The sequence below is a fragment of the Arachis ipaensis genome, chromosome B3 (genome assembly GCF_059453495.1).
Source record: "Arachis ipaensis isolate K30076 ecotype BB chromosome B3, ASM5945349v1, whole genome shotgun sequence".
NCBI lineage: Eukaryota > Viridiplantae > Streptophyta > Magnoliopsida > Fabales > Fabaceae > Arachis > Arachis ipaensis.
The window spans coordinates 26,062,324-26,084,943 of NC_142438.1; the positions used below are offsets into that span (position 1 = coordinate 26,062,324).

Genomic DNA, 22,620 nt, shown 5'->3' on the forward strand with positions numbered 1-22,620 from the left:
AACATTAAACCTGGGATCGAGAGTCACTCCTAAAGCTAAAAGAAATCATAAATCCTAATTCTAAGAGAGAGGAGAGAACCTCTCTCAAAACTAAATCTAACTCATGAAAACTAAACTAAAGTCGTCTCTCTGATTGGATGCGTTCCCTCACTTCATAACCTCTGGTCTATGCCTTCTGGACTTGGATTTGGGCCAAAAAAGGCTTCAGAAATCGCTGGGGGCATTTTCTGCAATTTCTGGTGCGTGACCTCTGTCACGCGTCCGCGTGGGTCACGCGGTCGCGTCATTCGGAGCTTTTCTTGTCACCTGGTCACGTCAGTCATGCGGCCGCGTCATATGTGTTTTGCTTAAGGCGTGCGGTCGCGTCATTCATGCGGCCGCATCGCTGTTGATTCGCGCTTGGCATGCGTCCGCATCACCCATGCGATTGCGTGGATGCCAGTTTCTCTAGAAACTCCGTTTTGTGCTTTCCTTCCATTTTTGTATGTTTCCTTTCCATCCTTTACGTCATTCCTGCCTTAGAAGATCTGAAACTACTCAACACACTAGTCACGGCATCGAATGGAATTAAAGGTAATTAAAATAATTAGTTTTAAAGCATAGGAAACATGTTTTTCACATACATCACATAATGAGGAAGGAAAAGTAAAACTATGCAATTAATATGAATAAGTGGGTGAAGGATTGAATAAATCACTCAAACTAAGCACAAAATATATCATAAAATATGGGTTTATCATACACGAATGCCCCTAGTGGTATCTTCATCCCCGGCAACCCTGTGCCAAACAGCAACAATGCGGTAATTTAGCGAAACACGCAAAATTGGGGGATGTCTTCCAAAGAAAATTGCAGACCTATGACGAAACAAAGGGGGATATTTGTAAATCAAGTGAAGGGTGATAATACAACAGGTACCTTCTTTCCATTGATGGAGACAGAGAAGCCATCAACTGCTGAAGACAACCGACAATGTAGATCAGGTACCGTCGTCGTTAGAGGTGAGGCTTTTTGTATGCTTGGATCCGCCTGAACAGACTCGTTAACACTGAGTGGGGGTGGGAGAAGAAGTTAGCTCAGTGGGGAGGTTTCAGTCGTTCTCGGTGGTGGAGATAGGAAGGGACGGTGCGATTGCGACGGAAGGGAAGGGGAGGAAGGCGGTGCGATTGCGACGGAGGGAAAAGGGGAGGAAGAGGGTGCGATTGTGACGGAGGGGAAAGGGGAGAGGAAGGGGAGAAAGAGAACCTGGGCTGGAGGAGGAACTTAGCGGCAGTAATAGTTGTTAACCAAATGCTGAGTGTCCAACTAATTCTGACCATTAAGTTAAATATATTCATTTTAAAAATTCTAAAAGTGACCCCTCTAACTTATACGAAATTATGGAAAAGACCCACCAAAAATATGCATTTTTATTCTTGTCTCCTTCGATTGACCGGTGCGCCAAACAAGAAAATGGCGTTTCGGTATACTATGTATAGCCGCGTACCGAATTCATGCCCCTCTTTGATAGAAATTGCTTAAAGAACTACTCTAAATTTTAAAATGTAATTTCAAAAATAAATATAAATAATTTTTTATTTGAGGAGTCACTTTAAGACTTAATTCTTCCATTTTTTAATTTTAATATGGAGGCAAAGGTGAGGTTAGACGTGGTTATGAAGAAGAGAGGGGCTTGACTTGTGTGTGGTGTCAGAACACTACAAATCGGACCATGTGAGTTCCTCACAGCTTGTCGGACGGTCCGAGTTGTAGGCACGAAAACAGACGGTCCGTGTTGTGGTTCTCCAGCCACATGTCGCACATAGATGTCTCCCCACAACGGTGCCCTGAATCCTAACATTACCCCATGCTGAACCCACACCCACTATCCGATATTACTATCATCTTCACATCAAAGAGTAGTCACTCCTTCTTCTTCTTCCTTTCTCTACTGGTTCTTGCTTTGCATGGTGGAAGAAAAATCAAAATACCAAAGAAAAAAAATCTAGAGATGTTGATCGTCCTGAACTTCATATTATACATTATCTCAGCCATCTAAAATATGTAAGTTTTTTTTGAACTTTTTTTAATATTTTATAATTATAATTATTATTGTTAGGAAGTTAATTATTATTGTTGTTGTTAGAAATTGAATTTAGGAATTATTATCATTTTTATCTGATTATGTAATTTTTTTTAAATTTTTTTAATATTTTATAATTATAATTATCATTGTTAGGAAGTCAGTTATTATTATTGTTGTTAGAAGTTGGATAGAAATGTTTATTATTTTACGTGATTACTTTTTTTTGGAATTTTTTAATATTTTATAATTATAATTGTTATTGTTAGGAAGTTAATTATTATTGTTGTTAGAATTGAATTTAGGACTGTAAACAGAATGATTATTATTATTTTTATCTGATTATGTAATTTTTTTCGGAAATTTTTTTAGTTTTTTATAATTATAATTATTATTGATAGGAAGTTAATTATTATTATTGTTTTTAGAAATTGAATTTAGGAATATAAATAGAATGATTATTATTTTTAAAAATTTAGGAATATATGTAAAAATAATAGTTAGAATATTTGTTTAATTGTAATTAGAGAATATTTGAATGAATGATAATATTTGAGTTAGACTGATATAATAACTAAGTAAAAAATAATGTATGGTTAAAATTTTTTGTAATAATTTTTAAAGTTATAATTATTTAATTAAATTTTATCATTAATTTTAGATATTATAACATTTTTTTGTAACTGTGAATAAATAAACAACTAATCTAAATCTTGTAATGTTGTTGAGAATTTTGATTGAGCATGATTCGGTTTTATGAAATACTTAAATATAGTGGATTTGTTTTTTTGGTAATATTAATTTGGTTGTAGTTGAGGTCTTAATATTAAATAAGAGCATTATTAGTTTAATAAGAATTAGAATTATGTATTAGTTGTTATTGTTAATAGTTAGTTATGAATAATTTTTAGGATTATTAATTAAATTTAGAAGTTAGAATTATTTGTTTTAGTTGGATTTAGTAAGATAATTTATGATAGTTGTGTGGTTTCAATTAATATGTGTTGTTGAGTTAGTTGTGCAGATTTTTTACTAATGAGACTTAATAAATTGGTGGATTAGTACATGGTAACTACTAAATGTTGTAATTACGAAAAAGTTTAGCACAAGTTTAATATTTTAGTTGCTCTAGTAAGAAAATTATTATCGTTTAGTAGTAAATTAGAAATTGTTAATGAGTTGACTAATAATTTGTTATGATTTTGTAGAGTTTAAGGATGTTGATATGTGATCACCCAATCCCTCCGGATCGGTACAATGATAGGGTGGAGGAGCATTTACGATTAACTGGTTTTTATCATGTATCTCAGATTGGGGTAGTCCAATATCAGAAAGCACTGGTGAATGCTCTAATTGAAAGGTGGCACCTAGCCACACATACCTTTCACCTTTCGATTGGTGAATGTGCTGTGACGCTTGAAGATGTAGCAATAATTCTTGGTCTTTCGACGTACGGTCTTCCAGTCACTGGGATGACAATGAGTAGTTTTGAAGCCTTGGAGGCGGAGTGTTTATACCAATTTGGAGTTGCACCCAATAAGTCGGACTGTAGAGAAAGCTGCATAAAACTGATCTGGCTGCGAGATCTAAAAGAAAATTTACAGTTGACTGATGAAAACAGTATACAAAGGTACGTGAAGTGCCACATTATGTTGTTGATTGGAACAATCTTGTTTGGGGACAAGTCTGGCGCATCTGTGCATTGGAAGTTTCTACCTCTGCTTCGTGATTTTGGGAGTATTGGACAGTACAGTTGGGGATCGGCATGCCTAGCACACCTATACAGGACGTTATGTAGGGCATCTCGTTATGACTGTAAGGAGATCGATGGTCCGCTAACACTTCTGCTCAGTTGGGCTTGGATCCGCCTGCCATATCTAGCACCGCTTCTTAGGAAACTCCGCAATTTTTTGCTTGCAAACAGGTAATATTATCTTATAGACACCCCATATCTGCATATTTATAATCCAATTGTGTTAATGAAATAAGTCATATTAGGTGGCGTAACTGGGAGCATGAAAACCGACGCTATAGATATCTTATGCTTGCTCACTTTAGGAAAGCCTTGGATGATCTTTAGGAAGGCCATGTGTGTTTTCATTAAAGAAGTATTTGTTTCGGGTTTAGTGTTAGTGTTAATCTTATTATTGTTGTTATTGTTCTTGTCATTGTGATCTTGAAGTGGATTGTAATCATGAGTTTACTTTATTTTTTTCAGTTTGTGTGGGTTGCCTATGCTGTCGATCGCGTGGATCTGGACATAATTTCTCCAGACATCTACATGCACTCAGTTGTGTGGAGCGCTACGGTGCCATTGGTGTGTTTTGAATGCATTGAGTGGCATGTAACCGATAGGTATAGGTGACAGTTCGGCTTTGTTCGGGGAGTTCCTCATCAGAATGGAATCTAGACAAGGCACACGGAGAAGTCCTGACTGGTCCTAAGAATCTTAACTGGGTCACGGCTACGACTCATTCATTTTGGGTGATGCAGTGGACAAACAGGTTTAATCACGTTCTTACTGAGCTTCTGATGCCTTCATAGCATCCCTTGGATACTTACAAGTACTGGTACCAGACAAAATTTGGGGACCGTTTGAACTTGTCTAATCTTGTGGTTCAAGAGAATGATGAGGGTAATCAGGATATGGATGTTGACAATCGAGAGCAGGAGCCACAGTCACCTCCACCACCACCTCCACCTCCACCTCCAAATCCACTTCCACAAGAACAACCTATGTGAAGCCAATATGTACCTCAAACACAGTTTACCCCATCATACCCAAGATAAATTATTACAAGCTTCTAATCCTTTTTATAAATATAGGCAACTACGTACCTGCACTCATATATTCCGGAAACTCCGGAACATGCATGGCTTCCAAATCCAAAACTCGCATGAAAGATGACTCCTCAAACGGCACTTCGTTTGCGAGTGCATTTGCCACGTCTGTCACATTTGGAACCATGATGCCATCACCATGACCTTCATCTCCGTCTTGTCTAACAACTTCGTAATTGCTTTCGAACTCTTTTTTACTGTCACTATTGTAATCTTCGCGTACAATATTCCAGTCGGCCTCAGATTGTTCGAACTCAACGTATAACTCGATGAACGAGATCTGAGCACGACTTTTAATATACATTAAAAATATCTCTTGCATACTCGCTTCGTCCGTTACATATTTGGTTTGAAATTGGACGAATCCACTAAACACCGGTATAGGATATCTGTATAAAATATATGATATTTTTTTTGACATCTCAGAATCTATCTTCTCACAGATCACACCTTCGAGCTCTTCAAATGAGATTGTGAAGAGAATAACAACATCTAACGAATTTTCACAAATAAATTTTACTGCTTCAGATATTTGTAACAAAATCTGACCAAAATAATATACTTTTAAAAGAACTCTGTCATCCATTTCTCTCACTCACCTAAACAAGAATAGCAACTTCACTACCAGATTTTTGGGCTACATACCAAGAAGGAGAGAAACACAAATAGAAAAAACCAGAGGAAGAAGCCGAGCAAGATGAAGAAGAAGACGGAATCTGATCTCTTCTACGAGTTACACACTTTTATATATACAATATCCATAAATCGGACCCACCAATTAGGCACAGCTGATTCATTAAATTTAGAGAAAAACCCAAATCAGCCCCTGACAATTACTTCGAAAGACAATGAGGCCCCTGACAAAAAAAAATTTCAACCCGGCCCCTGACAAAAAATAAATCCAATCCGGTCCCTGACAATTACTTCGAAAGGACAACGAGGCCCCTGTACCAAAAAAAAATTAATGTTATTTTTTTTGGCACAGGGACTAATCAGTCCCAAAAAAAATTATCAGGGGCCGAATTGGGTGTTTTTTTTTCTTGGGGGTCTTGTTGTCCTTTCGAGATAATTGTCAGGGGTCGGATGAGGTATTCACTCTTAAATTTAAAAAATACAATTCGAATTGTGCAAATTTATTTTCGGATTCATACAAAAATTCATATATATATATATATATATATATATATATATATATATATATATATATACAAAACGCATGATCTAATTTGCATGCTGTGAAATTCAAATTTTTCCATTCCTACCAAATCGGACTCTCCAATTTATTTAGCAACTTTTAGCAACACAGAACTCGCACTGTCTGAATTCTAACTCTTACTACTCACATAAAGCTATTCCACAATTTGATTTAGCACATCCTAATTCCATATCCAATCACATCACATACGAAAAAATTGAGCCTAATTCTTCATCCATCTAAAAATAATTAAATATACGCTATGAATGACAAGATTAACCTACCTCTATGAATATTTATAACAAAATTTTCTTATTCCCTTAGTATGTATTGACGAATGGCATGTATTATAAAAAAATTTTGTACTGTGCTCCCAACTTTTTTTTATTCCTCCCTTTCTTATTATATTTATCTGTATTCTTCTATTTTAAAATATATTTAAATATTTATTATACTATAAAAAATATTAATAAATACAATAAAATAATAATTTATTAATATTTTTTTAATTATATTAAATATATACTAAAATTAATTTAAAATAAAATATATATTAAAATATAAAATATATATTAAAAATAAATTAAATTATATATGTATTTATTTATAAATATATAATGGTTAATTTTAATAATTAATTTTTATATACAAATAATATTTTTTATATATGTATTTTATTTTGTAGTTGATTTTAATGATTAATCTTAATATAAATCTAATATAGTTGATTTTTTATAGTATTTATTAATATTTTATATTATAACAAAAATTATTTATTTTAAATCTAATTAATACTACTGTACGCACTAATGTGTGTATTTATTAAATTTGTATAAAAGATTTAATCAATAAGCATGATAATGAGTATTGATACACTAATATTAATTAATTTTAAAACAAAAAAATATTTGTTATACTATAAAGATATTAATGGGTATCATAAAAAAATATTAATGGGTACTATAAAATAAATATTTAATTATGGTGTAAGATAGAGGAATTAAAATAAATATAATAAAAAAAGGAGTGGAGACACCGTACAAGGAAAATATAATAAATATTTTGGATGTATATTACTATCTACCTGACTAAATTATTGATTTTTTGAGTTAGCATGTGGTTATTAATAAAAATTGATTTGGAAAGTGGATTCGTTTGTTTATATATATATATGAAAAGTGGTTTTATGTTGAAAGTCGTGTGTATATATATATATTTATTGAGAAAGAGATTTTGTGTTAGAAATTCGACTTTTATATATATATATATATATATATATATATATATATATATATATATATATATATATATTTTGAGTAATGATTTGGTTTTGAAATTGTTGAAAAAAGTTTGAAAAATGTGATTTGGATAAAACTTTTAAAGAGTGATAAAGTCTGAATTTTAAAAAAGATGTTGCTAAAATTTTTTTAAGTGTTTAAATGAAATTTAATAACAAGGATTCACTTATTTTTGTAAGAATTTGAAGAGTTTTGATTATAGTTTCAAAAATAGGTTGAAAGTTTTGATTAAAAAAAAAATGAGTTTGATTTGATTAATTTTATCAAAAGAGATATGTCTCGAATACTTTTAAAAATTTTAGAGTAATTAAAGTAATAAATTTAAAAATAAATACTTTTGAGATTTTTAATTAGAATTATTAATTTCTAACTGTTATAGCCTTGAACTTTGTTAAAAATTTTAAAGTTAAAGAATGATTTTGAATCTTTCTATAAGAGTTTTTAAACTAGTGAAACTAAAGTTAGTTTTAGAAAATTAGATAAATAAAATGAGTTTTTATTAGATTACTTATAATTAAAAGAATATATTTTAAAAAATATTTAGTGAATTTAAAGTATTTGAATTTGATTTGATGTAATGGAATGTTTTAAATTTAAAAATAAAATTAAAATTGATTTTGAAAACTTATTTTAAAATTAAAAGTGATTTAAGAGTTATACTTATGAGTATTTTAAATAGAACTACGAAGAAATTGATGATTTTTTTGTTTTGACTAAGGGCTTGTTTGGGTGAGCTTTTAAGAAAAGATCTTTTTTCGAGTTATCTTTTTTTAAAAGATCTTATAAAGAAGTAAAAGTAATTTTATGTTTGGATATCTCATGTAAAAAGGTCTTTTTATCTATCAATTATGTTTGGGTATAACAATATAAAAGTATTTTTTTATTCATTTATTACATGAAAAACATCTTTTTTTTAAGGAAAAAAGATCTTTTAAAAAAAGATGTAAATTACAGCTTCTCAAAAAAGATCTTTTTTTGATTTTACTAGTGCTTTTACTTTTACTACTAGAAATTTGCCAAACACGTTAAAAAATAAAAAAAGATCTTTTTTCATTGAAAAAAGACCTTTTTTTAACAAAATAATGGCGCCCAAACATGCACTAAACAGAAAAAAGACAAAACTAAATTAATTGGTTAGATTCATATCTAAATCTATTAGATGTTGAAGCTCACTCCATGGTTGACTTCAATTCTTGAATGTTCGCGCCAGAAGTAGCTGCTTTAGCCATACAATCTGCAACACTATTTGCATTCCTCTGAATTACAAGAATAGAGATTCTCTAATTCCAATTCATAACTTCTTGTATATGCTTTGTCAAATTCCATTCTCTAATTCCAATTCATAACTTCTTGTATATGCTTTGCCAAATTCTATTCTGGAATATCTTTACCGAGCATTCTTTGGTTTATCAAGAAAAGAACTTTTAAACCGTCTGTTTCACAAATAACCTCACGAAATCTACTATCCCAAACTAGAAATAAACTTCTCTAAATCGCATACAATTCAATAAAAAGAACACTGCACACTTCAACTTTTTTAGTACAACCTTTCAACCAACATTCATCAGAATTGTAAATGATACAACTAAAACCAACATAGTCAAAAGGAACAAAATAACTAACATCACAATTTAATTTAATAAAATGAATTAAAAGTAGAACTCAACACAAACAAAATAAAAAAAAAGACAAAAATTGATACATAACAAAAATAATATAAAACTTTTTTACTAAACTACAAATTAAATTTACCACTTTATTAATATTTCAAGAATTATCTGTATTAAATAAGTCATAATCCCTGCGAAGAAAGGGAAGATTGAAGTTTCATATTTCAATCCTACAAATTTATATCTACTAGAGATAATTGTAATCAAACTCAGAACCCTTGACTTTCAATGTTTCGAAATTGCATATTAATGGAAGAAAAACAAAATATTTTCATTGTCCAATTTTCCACAAAAGAAATGAATATCGGGATATGAGTTTTGTCATATCCATGAAACCCGACAAACAAAAGAAATTTTCATTAAGCTTCCTAGGTTGCATATTCGAATAAAATGAGAATATAAATAAATAAAGCTAGCGTGGTCAGCACCAAAAATAATAATAAAACTTTTTCGGCAGTGCCAGTGGCAATCAATGTAATATGCCACTCAGAAATAATAAACAAATAGTCGCACAATTTCTCTTCTTATCTCCAAAAAAAACTACTCATCATTATTTATAGATATTCTTCAACCTCCTCATATCTTAGTTGAATCCATATTTCAAAGTTCAAAAATCAAACCACAAAAAAAAGAATGGTTGGTGCTGAACAAGTTCTGAAACTCCTAGATTCCTATTGGTTTGAGACTACAATCTTAAGCAACAAAGCCCTTTCAAAACGTGATCAATATTCCCATAATAAGAAGGTGGTGGAAGAAGGAAAAGAAGAAGAACAAGTGATTCTTTCCACGGATATAAAGCTCATAGAAGAAGTTGCAAAAGCAGCTAATAATACACTTGAATTCAGGTCCTTCAGTGATCAAAACTTGGGACACACGGCATCTGTTTTCTCAGATTCGCCGTCGCCGAATTCTGTCCTCACTTTACAGAAACTGAGGACGATTCCTTCCGGAACAGACGTAAGAGAATTCGCAGTGGAAAGTTCTAGAAGCCATGAAAACCAACACACAGTCAAAAGAAGAAGATTCAAGAACAGAGGCAATTTTTACAGCAGCAAGAGCTTAACGGAACTTGAGTTTCAGGAGCTGAAAGGGTTTATGGATTTGGGTTTTGTGTTCACTGAAGAAGATAAAGATTCAAGGTTGGTTTCTTTGATACCTGGGTTGCAAAGATTGGGAAGAGAAGAAAACGAAGAACAAAACAAAAATGATGGAATTGCTTTGGTTTCGAATTCTAAGCCTTATTTATCAGAAGCTTGGGATTTTTATGAACAAAAGGAGATTAGAAATATTTCATTGTTCAATTGGAGGGTGCCAGCTTTGGGAAATGAGAATGACATGAAGCACAATCTTAAGTCTTGGGCTCATACAGTTGCATCTATTGTAAGATAATCCTCGTCCAAAATTCGCGTTAAATTATTTTTATGTGAAATTAATAGTTAAAAATTGTAAGATAATTTAATATATTTAACTAAATTGTCATCACATAAATAACTGTACTTGAATTTTTACCTAAAAAATACCTTATATTTTTTTTGTTCTTATGTATTTGTCTTTTTTTTTTGTTTAATAAAAAATCTTAATTGTAGATTTGTAGATATCTTTTATCCAATATGTACAATTTTTTACCAAGATTTATTTTTCTCTATGTTCCTTTTTATTTTTGTCCCCATTGTTGTTTAGGCTGCAATTTAGGATTTTAGAGATGGAGTAGAATCGCTATAAAATTCAAGAGGGATAAGAGGGATATAGAGATATAAAGTATAAGGATTTGAGTGTTCAAAAATCATTTTGAAGTTTATTCGTAAAGAGAGAGAATTCTTGAGAGTAAAGTAACCTTGATTTGCGTTTTGGACATTCCTGTACTAGTTGATTTTGCCATCTTGGTAGGGTAAATTTGTTTTCTTCCTCTGAAGAATCTTGATTTGTTTATTCAAATTCAAAGTTGATATAAAGATATTTTTTACCTTCAATTAATTTTTTGTTTCTTTATTCAATAACTGAGCAATACAATAACATTAGACAGGTGCCGTTAGCGTAGTTGACACGGGGACCTCATCAACAACTTAAATTATGTTGTTTCGTGAATAATCAATAATAAGATTGGTTGGGCTAAAGTGGAAGAGAATAGAAGAAAAGGTTGACTCATAAATTAATAATATATTTTCATTATTGTAGGGGATGATGTCTCTTAGAGCATATTTATGATTTTAGTAGTCACCAAAAAAAATATTTATGATTTTAGTATTTAAAAATAGAAATAGAAAGAATAACAGTGTGTGGGTGTGTTTTATAAATACGGGGCTATATATATGATATATCGGTTTATATATCGTAAGGCATAAAACACTACTATTCCTTAACAATTTAAGACATTTCGCCGGTATTTATTGGACTCTTTTAAGTAATTTTTTTCACCAAAGATAGAGACATTTAAATTTGCGACCTCTTAAATGAGTATGGAGAGACTATGCTATTTGAAGGCGACCTTTTAAAGTACTTACTAGTGAAATATTATGCAAAAAAATATTATCGATCTCAATGCATCCAAATTAGTTAATCCTTATAAAATATTAAATCTCATATTATATACTATGTAATTTATTTTTGTAAAATAGGATAAACTTGACAACCAACTGTTTTCAACCAAAGTTAAACTAATTTATTTGTTAGCTTAAAAATATTTCTTCAATTGGATCAATTTTTATTACTATTTTACATTTAAATATAGAGAAAAATCAAAATCAGCCCCTGACAATTACTTTGAAAGACAATGAGGCACCTGACAAAAAAAAACCCCAACCCGGCTCCTAATAAAAAAAAATCCAATCCGGCTCCTGACAATTACTTCGAAAGGACAACGAGGCCCCTGTACAAAAAAAAAATCAATGTTATATTTTTGGCACAGGGGCTAACCAGTCCCAAAAAAAAATTATCAGGGGACGGATTGGGTGTTTTTTTTTCTTGGGGACCTCGTTGTCCTTTCGAGATAATTGTCAGGGGCCGGATGGAGCATTCACTCTTAAATATAATATTTTCTCATATTTATATTTCATAGTTTACAAATTATTATACCTTGTATTTGTATTTGTATCTGTATCTAGTACGATGAAATATAGTCTTGATTTAGTAAAATATTTTGAAAATGTATTTGTACTTTCTAAAAGAAACATTAATTTATATTTTAATATCAATAAAATTTTTATATATTATTGTAATTTTTATTTAAAAAATATTTTACATTTTATATATATATATATATATATTGTGTTCCTATGTTTTACAATAAATTAAAATTCGTATAACTATATACCCTGTGTCATATCTTGTCTCATATTCATGTTTTATAGTACATTTTTAAAAAATAAAAACTTTACTAAATCGATCAATATTCGGCTAAAATTTTTAGATATGGATAATTTTAATGTGAAATACGACAATATTTGTTCATTTTGGTATTTTACAATGCTATGATGGTAGTACAAAACGTCACTAACATTTTGTAAAACAAATATTTTTTTAAATATAAAAAAACAAAACGTCACCAACGTTTTGTAAAAAAATATTTTTTAATTATAAAATGAGAAAACGTCATTGACGTTTTGTAAAAAAAATATTATTTTAATTATATAAAGTGAAAACGTCACTGACGTTTTGTAAACACCCACAATAACGTTTAACACCTAATTTAGATCACTTTTAAAGACTTCACCACTCATAATCCAATATACAAAAATAAAAGTTCTCAATATTCTGAGTACGAATGAGAATGACATGATTTGAAAAAAAAAAAAAAAAAACCAGTTGCGGTTAACTGAATTGGATAAGAAGGATGAGTGTGCTATGGTATTTGTGAGAGAATATTCTCCCCTCATTCACGACTATTTAAAATGGAAGATACGATGATGACGAAACCAAATTTAAAATTTTGCTAATCTAACAACAGCTCACAATATTGTTGTTTGAATGAAGAAGTTGACAATTTAAATGAAAGAGCTTAATTAGTAGGAATTCCATCACTGTTGGACTATTTTTAAACAAATCTCTATAAAGTCATAATAAAAGCACATTGAAGTAAAGTAGTAACTTTCTTCTATTATTATTGTATCTTACCCTTGTAAATAACGTGTTATATTTACTTGATTAGAGTTGTTGCATATACAATAAGAAATAGACTTACATGATTTAATTTTAGACTATGGTCAATGGATGAATTAATTACATGGGATTTGTAGCTACATATAAGATAGTGTGTAAAATATTGGGTCAGTTGTCTTTGCTTGAGGCAGCTTCTGGAAGCTTAAAAGTTGGAGGCTTATCAACACCCCTTCTTGAGTACTCCCTCCATCTTCTAGCAGCAGCAGCAGCTCTTTTTGCTCTTTCTTTCACTTCCTCCTCTGCAATAAATTATTAACATCTCAAATATCATAACTGCCAATTTTGCATAGAGAATATATATCTCTCATATTTTGTGGTTGTGAAAATAAAAAAACAAAAAATTAATTATTCTGTTAATTTTTATAATTTTATTAAATTTTAAATTAAATTTTTATAGTTTAAAAGTTTTTAATTAAAATCCTATACTAAATCAAAACTTTTAATTAGGTCCTTTCTAATTATTTTTTGTTAAAAAATATTTTTTTTGAAATATTCGTTTTTATGTTTGACGTAGAATGAATTATGGAATATTCTAAAAACACATTCTAGAATGACTGTATTTTTCTTTTAAAAAATAACTAATAAAAAATTTGGTTAAATTATAAAGAGTAATACAATAATTAATACATAAACCAAATCATAAGGCATAACTAGTCATATATCAGTTGTTCAATGTGTAAATGTGTAATTTGTATTCATTATTACATCTTGTAGTTTATTCTACTGCACACCTCTCGATCCAAAAATTATTGCATATTTATAGACATTTAGTGATTTAGGTGGATTGTGTGTCATTCATTTACAAAGTGGCAGAATATATTACCATTTATTATGAATAGATCCGTATTTTTATTGGAAATGTCACTTTATAAATGAAAGAAGCATATTCCAAATGCTCCATGATGAGAATGCAATAATTTATCCCTCCTCACCATTGAATGTGGTGTGTGATCTATATACGATGGGTCTCACATTCAATCTAATTTTGAAAGAGTGTCTAGGCCATAAAATATTTCTAAATTGCTATATCAAAAAATGAAGGGAAACCTTGGAATGACAATTTAGTGGTGTTATGAGACCTTAACGTTATAGGTTCAAGTTGTGGAATCAGTGATGTGTCAAGTTACACCAGTTTTTGCAGTTTGACATGGCCATACCTGAACTTTGGTATTCTTTTGGTTTTGCCCATAAGTTGTCCCAGTATGAGTTTGTTGCATCAGTACCTTTCTGCTTCATCATTCTCACTTTTGCTTGCTCCTTCAAGAAACTCATCACATTAATAAAGTATTCAATTCAGGACATGGTTTTTTTGTGGAAAGATAAATCAGAATATAAGATTTATTACCAAGACTTTTGCTTGCCTCTTTTCCCATCTGCTACTTGCCTGTCATAAGATCAAGTTAAGAAGAAGTAGAACGCGTAAATAATCCACACATATATGGTACACTATGAATAATATCCTGAAAACCATTCTATTAATCCATAACATGATGACTTTATAACCTCTGTTTCAAGGGTTACGAACATTGGATGAATTATAGCATTATGGGCCTTATCAAAGCTGTAACAAGTTAAATTTCAAGTTGTGAACATAAACAATCACACCTTTATGCTTGAAGTTGAAGCAACCGAAATCGCAACCACAATTTAAAACCATTTGAGTTTGATTCCTTATCTAATGATACTTAGATGTTTTAAGTTGAAAATTCAAGGTAATTCAGCCAGGTTTTCGGAGCATGCAGAATATGGTCATTTCAAGCATATTTCAAACTGAGAAAGTCTATTGAACCCCCTCAACAAAATGCAAATTAAGAAGTTATAAGAAAAACTTTGAACATGCAAATAACTTACCATTCTGAAAACATCACTTGATGCTGACCCCATACCAGAAAGCATTAGGGCAACCTGCAGAGAGGTATAAAACAAAGAAGATGAAGACAGAAAACTCATGAATAGAGATCATAAGAGGGAAAAAAAATTGAAGGAAGAAACGGACTCCTTACATTAACTCTCTCTACACGGCGCATCTCGTCTTCAAGTAGTGACAATTGTGCAGCTGAAGTCCAATGAATGCAGTCAACAGGGCTTAAAAAATAAAAAATAAAAGAAATCAACAATCTCGATCGGCTTAGTTGCTTCACAAGGTTAAAATTCTAGCTCTTCGAGATTAGTATCTCACTGATGGCTCAAGATCCTACAGAAGGAGGCTCTTTTTGCAACATTATCATACCAAAGGTTATGAAGTTCTAAGATCTAATAGCATCAACAGATAATAATATATATCATCTAGAAACTTGAGGAGGAAAAGTTCTTGTTCACATATAAACATGAAACTGAATCCTGGTGTAATGGTACCTTGTTATGCCTCATAATGGATTTTAACTACAAATGAAGGTTCTGCATTTGGAATTAATGATCAGTTGAATGAGTTAACCCTTGGATGTTTCGATACATATGTATATTGTTGACAAAGGATGAATATCAAAACATGTGATTTGCATGCTTTCATGAAAATTCAATTGATATGCTTACATAATGCATCCCTATACTGAATAACACTATATTTTTCTTTCTTTCATTTTGGTAAAATGGATAGCCAAAAATTTTGAGAGTTTAGCTTGTCTATTATTGTGTGTTGAATCTGGAGTTCATGTGCTATGTTATTGTGTTTCATGTTTTGCGAATCACTCGAAATGTTAGTTTATACGATGTCGTATGGATTTCTCATCATGACTTGAATATGTTTCTCTTCTCTTTTTTTTTTTTTTAACTAAGATCAGTATAAGAAAAAGATATTAGATATCTCAGACAGTAATGAAAAATTGAGGTGGCTCAATTATATTTGTATCATGCTTTAATTACATCGTCAGAAAGAAAGTTGCAACAAGTGACCAAAATGGATGATTAATAATCAATTAGAGTCATGCAGAGAGACAACAACAACAAATAATAATAATAATAATAATAATAATAATAATAATAATAATAATAATAATAATAATAATACCAAGTATCAATTGCTTGTTGAACTAATTCAGGGTTCCCACATTGGCTGTATACTCTGGCTCTTCCAAAGTCCTCTTCTATTGAAAACACATCAGGGGCCACATTGGCACAATTTTTGCATCCTGTTCAGGAATTTTGCAACATAACAGGAATTTTTCAACTTACATAACTTTCTAGATATATCATTGCAAGACTAAGTAAAAAAGTACCTATGCAGCTGAATTCATCAACAAAAGCATGATCCTTTGGGCTAGAATCATCGAGGAAGGGATTTATTGATGTCAAAGAATAGCCGTGAATTTCGTCGTAAACCATGCGTTGAACAGGATCGCTTAGCACCTGCACACTGCAATAGTCAATTTACAATGCAGAAAACATAGGGTAAAGTTTCAATGAACATAATTTAAGATATTCAAAATGAAAAATACTGCATAGACTTCATTGATGAATGTGCAGAAATTTGTAGTCTCCGGGTCATTGCCACTCAAATCAGGGTGACAAGCTTTCATACAATTATAATAGGCCTTCTTGATCTGTGCCGGTGTAGCGTCCGGAAGCTAGTAAATTCCACCAAACAATAAATTTTTATTAGTTTCATTTCATTTTTTTTTTGGTGGAATATAAAATCATTCATACGTTTTTATCCATTATTTTAAATTTATTGAAGCTTTTATGATTAAGATTTTCAAAAATCATATTACGAACTTAGTAACTATAATTGGAAAAGAATTAGTTAGTTGGCTAAAAGAAACTACCACTATTCCAATTGATAAGTGAATCATAATATTTTGATGAACATTAATGGTCAAAACAAAAAGAAACTTTGACTCTTTAACTAAGTGTCAGAATTTCATTACTTCTAGTAATTTTACTTCCGTTTTTTAATAATTTCTACAAAAAGTAATAAGAAATGATAAAAAAAAAAGAAAAAGAAATAGAGTTTGATCAATTACCAAGCCCAAAACTGCATAATAGTCATCAGCAACAGCATCAGTGGTAGAAAAAGATTCCTCAGCTGCGACTCTGAGCCTTCCAAAATTGAAGGCTCTTCTGTTGCCATTGTGTGTTACAAAGCTCCAAGAATTTGCAGCGTTTGGCATTACACGCCATGATGATGTGGTTCTTGGACACAGACTCAGTGAAGGATTTTGGACTGGAGAGAGTAACTGAGCCATTCCAATACCAACTCTCTACCGAAATTGAGTATAATATATAAATATATAAAAATAATAATGATAATTGTGGGTGGTTGTTGGATATTGTTGAGAGTGGAAAATGGAGTATTTTGCAATATTTGCGGAGGGAGAAATTTTGGCGTAGAAGGGTGGTGTTGCTGACATGGCAGTGTCACAGCCAAAGACATTCAAAAGAATCTGCACGAACCCTGAGATGAATCTGAGAGGGGGAAAAAGAACGAGACGAATTGGGTTTCACTAGAGGTGGCACGTGTCCTCACGTGCACAGGTGTTGCATTGCATGGTTTGTCACTTGCTTACCTCGTCTTGTAAATTGTAATTTTCTTTTTTTGGTAAACGCTTGTGTTGTAATTTGCAAGTGCCTTTTAGTTTTGTTTTGGCGTTGAAGTGCCACTACGATAATCGGCAAAAGATAAAAAAGTTGAAAAGATTTGTAAAACAAATAAAATAAAAATTGATTATTATTAAATTTATAATTTTGATTTAATTAAGATTGATGGATAAATTACTAAAAATGAATTCGAATTATCTTATCGCTGACAAAAATATTCTCAAATAATAAAATTTTTAATTTTACACATGTATTTTTATCATGTTTTTAAATAATTTGAAGGTATTTTTGTTAATAACAAAATTAGAGATAATTTTTATTATTGATAAAATAATTCAAGTGTATTTTTTGTGGTTTATCTAAAATTAAATTTATTGGACAAATTATATAAATAAATAAAGTTTAATTTAAGAGTAAATTACTAACCCAACACTGTTCATTTGCCTGAATGACAACACGACCCTTAACAAAAAAAAGGATCTACTTCACCTCATGTTCCTATGCTCCGTTTGCTAATGCGGTTCTTCTATCATTTTTGCCATCAAAGAGTAACGAAACTTGTTTATGTGTTTTATTAAGCTGCTTAGCTAGAGAGTTAAGGTTGTGAGATGGAGGTTAGAGACCCACGTGACTTGTTAGAAAGGACAGGGGCCTTTTCCACGTGAGCACAAATAATACCATTTTGCTTCCCCAGAAGATGTTTCATTTCACGCCTTATAGATTTTTCTATAAAACTCCATGGACCCTCTCTAACAATTATAAGAAAATCCTAGTAGCTAGAGGAACATTTTTTTCCTTTGAGGCAGTGGTGAGTGTGCAAAGTTAGAGGGATGTGTTCACAAGGTTGCTGACGAAGCTTCTCATGATGAAGTTGATGGAACTTGCACGGCGCTACTGGCGAAGTTTGGATGGTTGTTGTTGACGCTACGAAGTGTAGAGGTATGTGTCGTTGTCCCTCTCTCTTTTTATGTGTGTGGTCTTGAGTATGACATGCAACTATTGTTGTCTGAATCCAGCTCTGGTTAAGGTTTAGAAATGTTAAAATATTTTTTATATTGTCATGCCCTATATTTAAATAATATGAAAGCGAAGAGATTTGTTTAAAAATAATTTTTTATGTAATAAATTAAACAAAGTTGAAATAAAGTAATAGAATTAGGTGTTTATAATAAGATCAGATTAAAATGCTTGTGTAACATATTGAGTTTTTAATTAGGATTTAATTTAGGCCTTTTTATTTTTTAGATGGTTAAATATCTGGTTGTCCTTGTGTTTCATCAAGAGAAAAATTTTAAGAAAGATAACGAAAAAGTTTTACACTATTTACATGAAAAAGTTCAAAAAATTTACCATTAGATGTTGACCTAATTAATCTTTTTGATTTGGTAATTTTATTTAAAGAATTAGGCTACTTGAAGTATAAGGCTATGTATTGATATGATGTGACTAATTTTGATATAGAGTCTGGGCTTCATGTCATTTAGAGAATGAAGAGATTAATGAACTGAGAGAAGCTCTTCTTAAGAATAGATATGTGGATGAGTTTTATATCTATTTCAATCATCTCGTGGATCTGCCAAAGGTAATTGATATTAGAGCTAAGGAGAAAACTGTGATTTTAAGTGAGAAGACACCCTCTGATTCATCATCATCTTCCTCTGATGATGGATTTGAAAGTGTTGAGAATGAGGGTTATAAGCCTCCGCTTCTTAGATATTAGTCTGATGACAGTAGCAATGACAATAGTTTGAAGAGAAAAAAAAGATTATGAGTCCTATTAAAAAAAGGGTGACACCTAAAAAAAGTAATAAGGTTGGTGCATCTAAGAAGGGGCTTAACTCAACAAATAGTGAGCCAAAGATGTCTCCTAAAACTACTAAGAAAATAGTCTCTAAAAAATATTTTAGTACTAGAAAAAAAATTGTACTTAGAGATGAGATAAATAAACAGAGAATATAAGATGAGAATAGTGGGCCTGGGCTAGATGTGAAAGGCCCAAGAAAGTCTAGGAGAAGTGAGCCTGTTGGAGGGGGATTTGGTGGACATGTTGCTAATGTGGCTGATGGAGCTGAAGATTTCATACCTAACCCAACTGCAGTAGAATTGGACAGTGATTTTGAGAAACCTTATGAGTATGAATGTGAAATGTACTAATATTATCTGAAGATGAAGGCAAGACAATTTATGACTCTTTTAATGGAGACTCTGAATATGGTGAGGTGGAATTTAAGGTTGGACAAATCTTTTCTACTATGAAAGTCTTCAACAGAGCTCTGAAGGATTATTTTGTGTACGAGGATAAAGATGTATTGTATGTTAAGAATGAGAAGCATAGAATGAGGGTAGCTTGTACAAATAAAAATTGTCCTTGGTTGATTTTCATTTGAAATAGTGCAAAAAGTTGCTTTCAAGTAAAGACTTTATATAATGAGCACTCTTGTAGAAAGATATTTTGATAGTAATTTGGTTGACAAATCTTAGGTGGCTGAAAAATTGGTTAAAAGGCTTCTCATACAACCTGACCTTAAATTAAGGAAAGTAATGGATTATATGATAGAGGAGTATAATGTTCAACTCAACCCAAGAATGACAGCTAGAGAAGGTTATAAGAAACGTTATGATCGAAAATGAAAGAGCACAATATGAAAAGACACGTGATTATCTAATGGAATTGCATAGAAGTAATTCTGGATCAACAATTCTAATGGAGACAATCTCCAACCTGAATCTCTGCCACTATTTGATAAGTTATACATCAGTTTGGATGCTCCAAAAAGAGGTTTAAAGAGGGATGTAGACCGCTGATTGAATTGGATGGCTGCTTCTTGAAAAGCTATTATGGCGGATAGCTTCTAAGTGTAGTGGGACAAGATGCCAATAACCACTTCTATACCATTACATATGCAGTGGTTCCTAATGAATGCAAGGATATTTGGAAGTGGTTTTTGACATTCTTGCAGGAAGACCTAGAAGAGGTAATACAATTTGGAAAGAATTTTATTTTAAACCAACAAAAAGTAAATTCTACAACCTAACTTGTTCATATTCATGTATGATATGTTATTATGTATTTATTTATGATTTTATTTAATTTATGTAACTCTCTTATGTTGTTGTTTTCCTGATTATGAAAGGGCTTAGAATAGAAAGTGATGCCTAATGCACATATGGGAGTATATGTAGAGGATATTGAAGTGCTCTAGCTGCAAAACATTCCAAAAATTCAGCACATCTATGAAAAAGTTAAAGCAGATAAATGAGGGAGCCTAAGAATATATGCAGAGGTTTGATCCTACTGTGTTGTGTAAGGATTATTTCATCAATGAGCCAAAAATTGATAATATTACAAATAATATGTGCGAGATATGAAACGTCAAGATTGTCGATTACAGGAGAAAGCCAATACTTACAATGTGTAAGCACTTGAGGTCATACATTATGAAGAAAAGAATTGTGCACAAAAAGAAGTTAGAGAATCATATTGGCATGTTAGCCCCTATGCAACAGAAGAAACTTGATGAGTTTATCAAGTCTAAGAGCACCAAGTAGAGTGCAATCTGGGCTGGAAACAATAATAAAATACTTTTTGAAGTTCATAGGCAAGGACACAAAGTTGGAGTAAACTTGTAAAATAGGACTTCTACCTGCAATGTCTAGTAGCTGACTGATAAAGTCTTTCTCAATTTACTTGCTCGGTCTGTTTAATTTAATATAAAATTATTAAGTTTGTACTTTGTCCTGAAAGCATGTTGTTGCATCCATGGCTAAGATGGGGCTAAAGTTAGAGGACTTCGTGCACATATGACTCACAATGGACAATATCAGATCAACCTACTAACATTGCATCAAACTAGTCAACAGTAAAGAGCACTGGATGCCAACTGATTTACCTAAGTCATTAATTACCTCTCTCAATTAAGAAATCTACTCATCCTCTAAAAATGAAGAAAAGAATTAATTCTGTTAAAGGAGAGATGCATTCTAATAAGGCTAAAAAGACATTTGAAGTGACCTATAATAAGTGTGGCCAAAAAGACCATTACTACAAGACTTGCTCCAATCCCTCAAAAGATCCTAATTGAAAGCATATGATCAAGAAAAAAAAGAAGAGCTAGCAAGAAAAATATTGTATCAGTGAACTCTACCAATACCACACAAGTATTGTTACTTTAGGGTACGATTTGTCTTATTTAAGAAATGGTTAAGGGTTTAAGTATTACATTATTAGTTAGAGGTTTAATTGTCTGTAAATATAATGGTAAGGTATTTAATATATCATTTTTGAATAATGATTTATACAGGTCTTGGTAGTAGAGAGAGATAGTCAAAATGATAATATTGCATGATGTTAAGAACTACTATAGATCCAGTGGTAAGTAGTCTTCAAAAAGTATATTTCAAAGATATGCTCGTAATCTTGTGATTGTTTAGATATATAAATTGTATGTTGTTCGTAACTCTAGACAAAGACAAAAAAAGAAGAAAAAAAATACCTAAATCAACTCTAAAGAGAATGACACTAATAGCACAAGGGAATGAAATTCCACTTTCACAGTTTGTTCCGCAAGAAGAGGTTGTAATCTTTCTCCCAATTAGAATTATGTCATTACAAGATATAAATAATTGTGTGATATATAAAAACAACTTTGTTGTTTATAGGGAGCATATGAGATTATCAATTTAAACTTTCCACCGTTGACCTTTCTTTAAGGCCTCTTGTTCCACCTATCACACAACTTTTTATCAATATTTTGTCTAATGTTCCTAGTAGATCTACAGTGCCTAAACCAAGTGGATAAAGTGGAGTCATAACTGAGACTATGACAATAGCAACCTCATCAAGATTCTTCAACTTCATCCTCTTAC

At 31.4% G+C, this 22,620-nt stretch overlaps 2 protein-coding genes across 2 annotated transcripts; one reads left to right on the forward strand and one right to left on the reverse strand.

Annotated features, from left to right (window-relative positions):
• Positions 1-9,553: 9,553 nt before the first annotated feature.
• Positions 9,554-10,695, forward strand: LOC107634303 (uncharacterized). The gene has a single exon (XM_016337845.3). It carries the CDS (start codon positions 9,700-9,702, stop codon positions 10,453-10,455), a length of 756 nt encoding a protein of 251 aa, XP_016193331.1. The 5' UTR covers positions 9,554-9,699; the 3' UTR covers positions 10,456-10,695.
• Positions 10,696-13,132: 2,437 nt separating this feature from the next.
• On the reverse strand, positions 13,133-17,614 carry LOC107630039 (chaperone protein dnaJ C76, chloroplastic). The gene is made up of 9 exons (XM_016333060.3): positions 17,181-17,614; positions 16,656-16,784; positions 16,437-16,566; positions 16,229-16,349; positions 15,225-15,306; positions 15,073-15,126; positions 14,567-14,605; positions 14,379-14,478; positions 13,133-13,460 (listed from the first exon to the last, which is right to left on the reverse strand). Exons 1-9 carry the CDS (start codon positions 17,400-17,402, stop codon positions 13,330-13,332), a joined length of 1,008 nt encoding a protein of 335 aa, XP_016188546.1. The 5' UTR covers positions 17,403-17,614; the 3' UTR covers positions 13,133-13,329.
• Positions 17,615-22,620: the final 5,006 nt, after the last annotated feature.